Source organism: Myotis davidii, unplaced genomic scaffold, assembly GCF_000327345.1.
Source record: "Myotis davidii unplaced genomic scaffold, ASM32734v1 scaffold472, whole genome shotgun sequence".
In the NCBI taxonomy this organism is placed as follows: Eukaryota; Metazoa; Chordata; class Mammalia; order Chiroptera; family Vespertilionidae; genus Myotis; species Myotis davidii.
In genome coordinates this window covers 1,367,235-1,372,076 of record NW_006283774.1, presented here as the reverse complement: position 1 = coordinate 1,372,076, position 4,842 = coordinate 1,367,235, and the positions used below count along the sequence as shown (strand labels likewise).

Genomic DNA, 4,842 nt, shown 5'->3' with positions numbered 1-4,842 from the left:
GGGGGGTGGGAGGAACAGTAGTTACGAGCCAGAGTTCTTTACCCGAAAAAGAGTCCAGCCACCTCTCCTTTAGCATCCACTCCTGAAGAGCGCAGGTGTGGGCTGGACTAGGGACCAGGCCCCTTCTCCCTGGAAGAAGCACGGAGCGGCTTTGTTACCAGCTGTTCTCCTGATAGCTCCTGGCGCCAGAGGGTCTGAGCTGCTCTGGCCGCTGTACATTTTTGGGTTTTGGACAAATGTCCAGTGACATGATCCACCATCATAGTGTCACCCAGGAGCTTCACCCGGATCCTCCCATTGTCCCCTCCGCGTCCCTTCACCACCGACGACCTACGGCTGCCCTGGCTCTGCTCCCACAGCACGTCAGGGCGTGGGAACCCTGCTGTGTGCAGCCTTCCAGATGGGCCTCTCCCACTAATTTGGTGCTTTAATAACATTTTAGTATCTTCCTCAACCACTTACAGAGGACACAGTGCGTTAGGCTGGTCACTTGGAGAGAGAGCCATCGCATCTGCAGGCCCCCCCCGCCCCCCGCGGTGCTATTCCATGGATGTCTCCATGGAACAGTTTCCTCCGCTCTGAACGCAGTCAGTACACCGCTGATAGGGGCTGCTGTGTCCCGGTGCCGCCCTCCCGTGGCGCTCGGGAACGTGCCCCTCTCGGTGCACACCGACTCCACACCCAGGGCCGCGGCCAGCGTTTCCACGTGTGTGTGAGCAGGCGGGCCATGGCACAGGCCTTCGGAAGCATGCCATGACAGCAGTAGAGTTTACCACATGTGTGGCCACCTCAGCACCCTTATTACTGCAGGAAATAAACCTAGCTAACTGTTCAGCCAGTATTTTTTCCATCTGAAGTATTAGTCCCCAAATAAAATGTCTGTTAATACTTGAAGAACTCCGTGGAACCGAGAATGGGAAATTATTTCTCTGAATAACAGTTTAAATATTTTGCAGTTTGAAAAAATATGTGTTAAAAAGAAAGCTATGAGGTTAAAAAATAGCATCTGGCCCAGATCCAAATAATGTCGTTTGTTTTCGCATCATGGTGCGGGGGAGGGTCTTCTCTGAGGCCAGGGTCCCGGCCTCCAGCCCTTGGCGAGCCCTGGTGGCCGCAGGTGCAGGGGCAGAAGGAGGGCGAGTCAGGGGGCGGGCGTCACATGACTGCCGCCGCCTCCGCCCAGTGGGAGGAGTGGGCAGTGAGCGGTTAGTGACACCGGATGCTTTCCGGTCTAAGTCCTTGGTTTTTCTACCTTCTTTACTTTCTCTTATGCAGAGTAGCTGGTAACACATTCACGATACGATACATGTTATTCTTATGTTGGGGATGATCCAACTCCAGTTAGGCTAAGTGATTTTTTTTTTCAAAATTACACATTTAGCAATTGTTAAATAGGCTTGAACTGAGATACTGTTAGAAATGCGGTACATAGCCTTCCATATTGGCTGTCTCTAACCTCTAAGTCATGGCTGTTGAGGGCAATACCAGTCACATTCGGTCCACCCACGGTCTTAACCTCCGTGGCTTCTGCTGTAACTTACAGGACGGCCCAGTCAGCCTTTAAACTCACATTATGTGACCAGTAAGTCTGAGTCTCAGCCGGATCGGAGTAAACGGTTAAGACTTTTCACTTGTATGAAGTCTTTCGAGTGGTCAGACTTCACAGAAACAAGGAGCAGAATGGGGGCTGCAGAGCTGGGGAGGGGTGAGGGGAGTGTGAGGGGCAGGAGCTGCGGCTTGTCCCCAGTGGAAACATCTGGAGATAGCTGTGCAGCAGGGCGAGGTCCTTAACACTACTGGCCACACACTTAAGAATGGCCAGATGGCACATCGTATGTTACGTGCCATCGTGTGTTACCACAGTTAAAAACCAATGATGTGTTCAAGTACAAGGCATCTTAGGAAGTGGCCCTCGTGCGCGGTTGGCTGGCGTGGCCGGACACGCTCTCACCCTTGTTCTCTCCACAGTGATCTGCAGCCCCGGCTCCTACAACCCCAGCGACGGGACGCACTGCCTGCACTGCAACAGCAGCCTGCTCTTCGGGGCCAAAGCCTGCCTGTAGGCGCCCGTGGCTCGCTCACATGGACGTACAGTTTTGAAATATTAATTCATAATAAATCACTATTATGCAAAATTAAATGTATCAGATTTTACCAAAAAATGGTGTCATCATTTCACTTGCAGCCCTCTGTGCCCACATGTTTCATGAGGGGAGCATCCAGGACTCTGTGCTCATTCATGTGAGTCCAGAATACCTCCTGGGTCATCGCTTTTCAAAAATAGTCGTAAAACTGCATCAGGCTGGTGGGGTTCTTCCAGAAAGGGCTCAGCTCCCTGCACTCCAACTGCCTTGGGCCACCGGCTCCACCGCTGTAACTGCATTGCTTCCCGCAACCATGGGATTTGATTTCTGTTAGTTTGACCTTTCATAGTTCAAAGTCACTTTTTAAAAAGACTGTTAGTCTTATTATTGCAGTTTTTAGCCACTTGTATAAGGTCTCATGCCAACAACACAATGGGTGGCAGTCTTTAAGTTTTTATTTTAAAGTCCTTTAAATTACCTTCTTGACATTTTCAAATGGAGTAATTGTTGTGTGCCTAAAGGAAGGTGTGACTTCCACACAGTGGTGACAGAGAGAAACAATTTCCCCCAGAATGCCTCTGGGGAACGAAGGGCAATAGCAATAAAGCTCAACAAACAAAACAGTGATCACCCTCTGCATTTCTGAGCTGTGAAAGGCATAAGGGCAGGGTCTCCGCCACCGCACACTTCCTGCTTACACCGCAAAGCTATGTCAGAATGCAAAAACTACCAGGAATTGTAAAGATTAAGCACCAGGAAAATACATGAGCAGCTTACAAAACCCGTGGTTGCTCAACTTTCTAATTGAGCGGCCGCCCATCACCCAGGCCCTGTGCCTCTGAGGCCAGCGTCAATGCCCCCAGCAGGCAGGTGGGGCTCTTTAATGGCGAGGGAAGTATGGGCCCCAGGGGCCAGCTGCTCTCCCTGCACTTGGTGGGGGAATGTGAAGTCGGGCCTGAGACCTGCCCTCCCTGCAGACTTCTGTGGGCCCATCACTGGAGGCGTTTCCCATGTGAGAGGTGGGGCATCACTCGGGAAAGAGACTGGGCCCTTCCAAGCCGAGGTGAGGACAGGGAGCTGAGCCGGCTCCTCACCCATCTCCTGGGCTGCTTGTGTCAAGAGGTGGCCGCCTGCCCGAGGAGAGGAGGACGCTCTCTCTCCCACGGTCGTCTTGCCTTTGCTTCTGAGCCCAGACCTGTCCTGAGTCCTGGCAATTGCAGGGTGTCTGGTACCCAGTGACCTACCCTCCACGTCAAAGGCCTTGCGGCCTTGCGGTGTCTGGGCAGTTTGGATCAGACGTCTGGGCGCACAGGCCATGCCAGACACACCGACGGGCCGTCCCCTGAGTTCTGTTCTGGAGAACCCTCTCCCCTGAGTGAGGGTAGAACCTGTGACTGGACCGAAACAGGTGTCCAGGTGAGAGAGTCACGTGTACGATTGCATGACACTGAGCCGGGAAGTGGGGTGTGCACAGCAGCTCTGTGAGCCCTGGGGGAGCCTGGTGTGTAAGGAGCTGGGCTCAGGCGGGTCCTGACGGCAGAGAGCGGTCCGTGAGCAAGTGGCTCAGGGTCTCACGCTCCTCCTTGCGCCTCCTCCCTTCTGCCTGTGTCTACCAACTCGTGGGGACTTCTCTGCTACACATTTGGGGGGAGATGTTGGAGCAGACTTCCAGGTGGCTGACAGCGCCCCCCAGGGGACAGCCGCAGGCACCTCGGGGCTGACGGGCATGGGAAAGCGGCACCTTGCGCAGGCGGAATCTGGAGCCGTGCACCTGCTTCCCCACTCGGGGAATGAGAGCTGATGGTGTGGAGCTGCAGACATTTGTAAGCAAGTCAGTGGCCGGGACTTGGAAGAACAAGAGTGGGGATTTGGTACCGAGGTGCTGGGAGGAAACGGACCTGCGCGGAGAGCGAACGCCCTGAGAAACTGGAGGACCTGCTCAGCCAACGGACAAGACGGCCGCTCTGCGTCCTTGTCCTTGTCTCGGGGACAGAGATGGACGTTCTGCCGGGCTACCCGGTGCCATCTGACCAAGCCCCTCTGGGCGCCCGGTGTTTCCACGCAGTCAGAGCCCAACAAGGAGTCCGCCAGCGCCGGGCAGCAGGCGGCTCCCTGGCCAGCTTCCCCGCGAAGGGGCAGCGCTCCGTTCCCACTGGAGCTGGAGTGGACTTGCTCTCCAGAATTCCTGCCAGTCCTCCGTCTGTGAACGTACTGCATGCTCCCTATCGCTGTCGTCATGCTTATCACACACTGCTGCTGAGCGGGCGCTCATGGGACAGGAAATGAGCTGCGCAGTGGGCTTCCACTTGGGTCATTTACTGGTAACACCACGGGCCCTGTGTCCTGGAGCAGCCGGACTGCGGACTGCGGGGAGCCCGTCAGACTCCGATGGTCCCAGCCGAGTGGCAGCGCTGAGTAGGGAGGCACCATCCTCCAGGGTATGAGTTCTGCTCTAAATCTCCAAGTGATGGCAGCTGGCCACAGGTCCCTCATTGATTTTACATCTGTGGAGCGACGGTGGTGGCTGTAAGGAGGGCCTGGTGGAAGCCCCTGGCACTTTCCCCACCTGTGTGACAGGGATGGTTGGCGATGCTGCTTCTATAGCTGAACTCATGGGTCCCAGAACTGTGCATGTGTTGGAGGGAGGGCGGTAGGAGTGGCTTCTCATGATTACGCCGTGTTGAGTAGCAAAGCATGTCTCGTCTCTGCAGTTTGGGACAAGGCGAGCTCAGAGGTACTGTGTGAGGGAGGAACGCTT

The 4,842-nt window shown here is 55.0% G+C and overlaps 1 protein-coding gene across 1 annotated transcript in view; it reads left to right on the top strand.

Moving 5' to 3' along the window:
* The window catches only part of ZPBP (zona pellucida binding protein), an 11,605-nt gene extending 9,470 nt beyond the window's left edge, over nt 1–2,135 (top strand). The window contains exon 7 of the mRNA XM_015566817.1: nt 1,969–2,135. Within this exon, the coding sequence (XP_015422303.1) occupies nt 1,969–2,063 (95 nt within the window). The 3' untranslated portion in view covers nt 2,064–2,135. The remainder of the gene's footprint in view (nt 1–1,968) is intronic.
* The last annotated feature ends 2,707 nt before the right edge of the window (nt 2,136–4,842 follow it).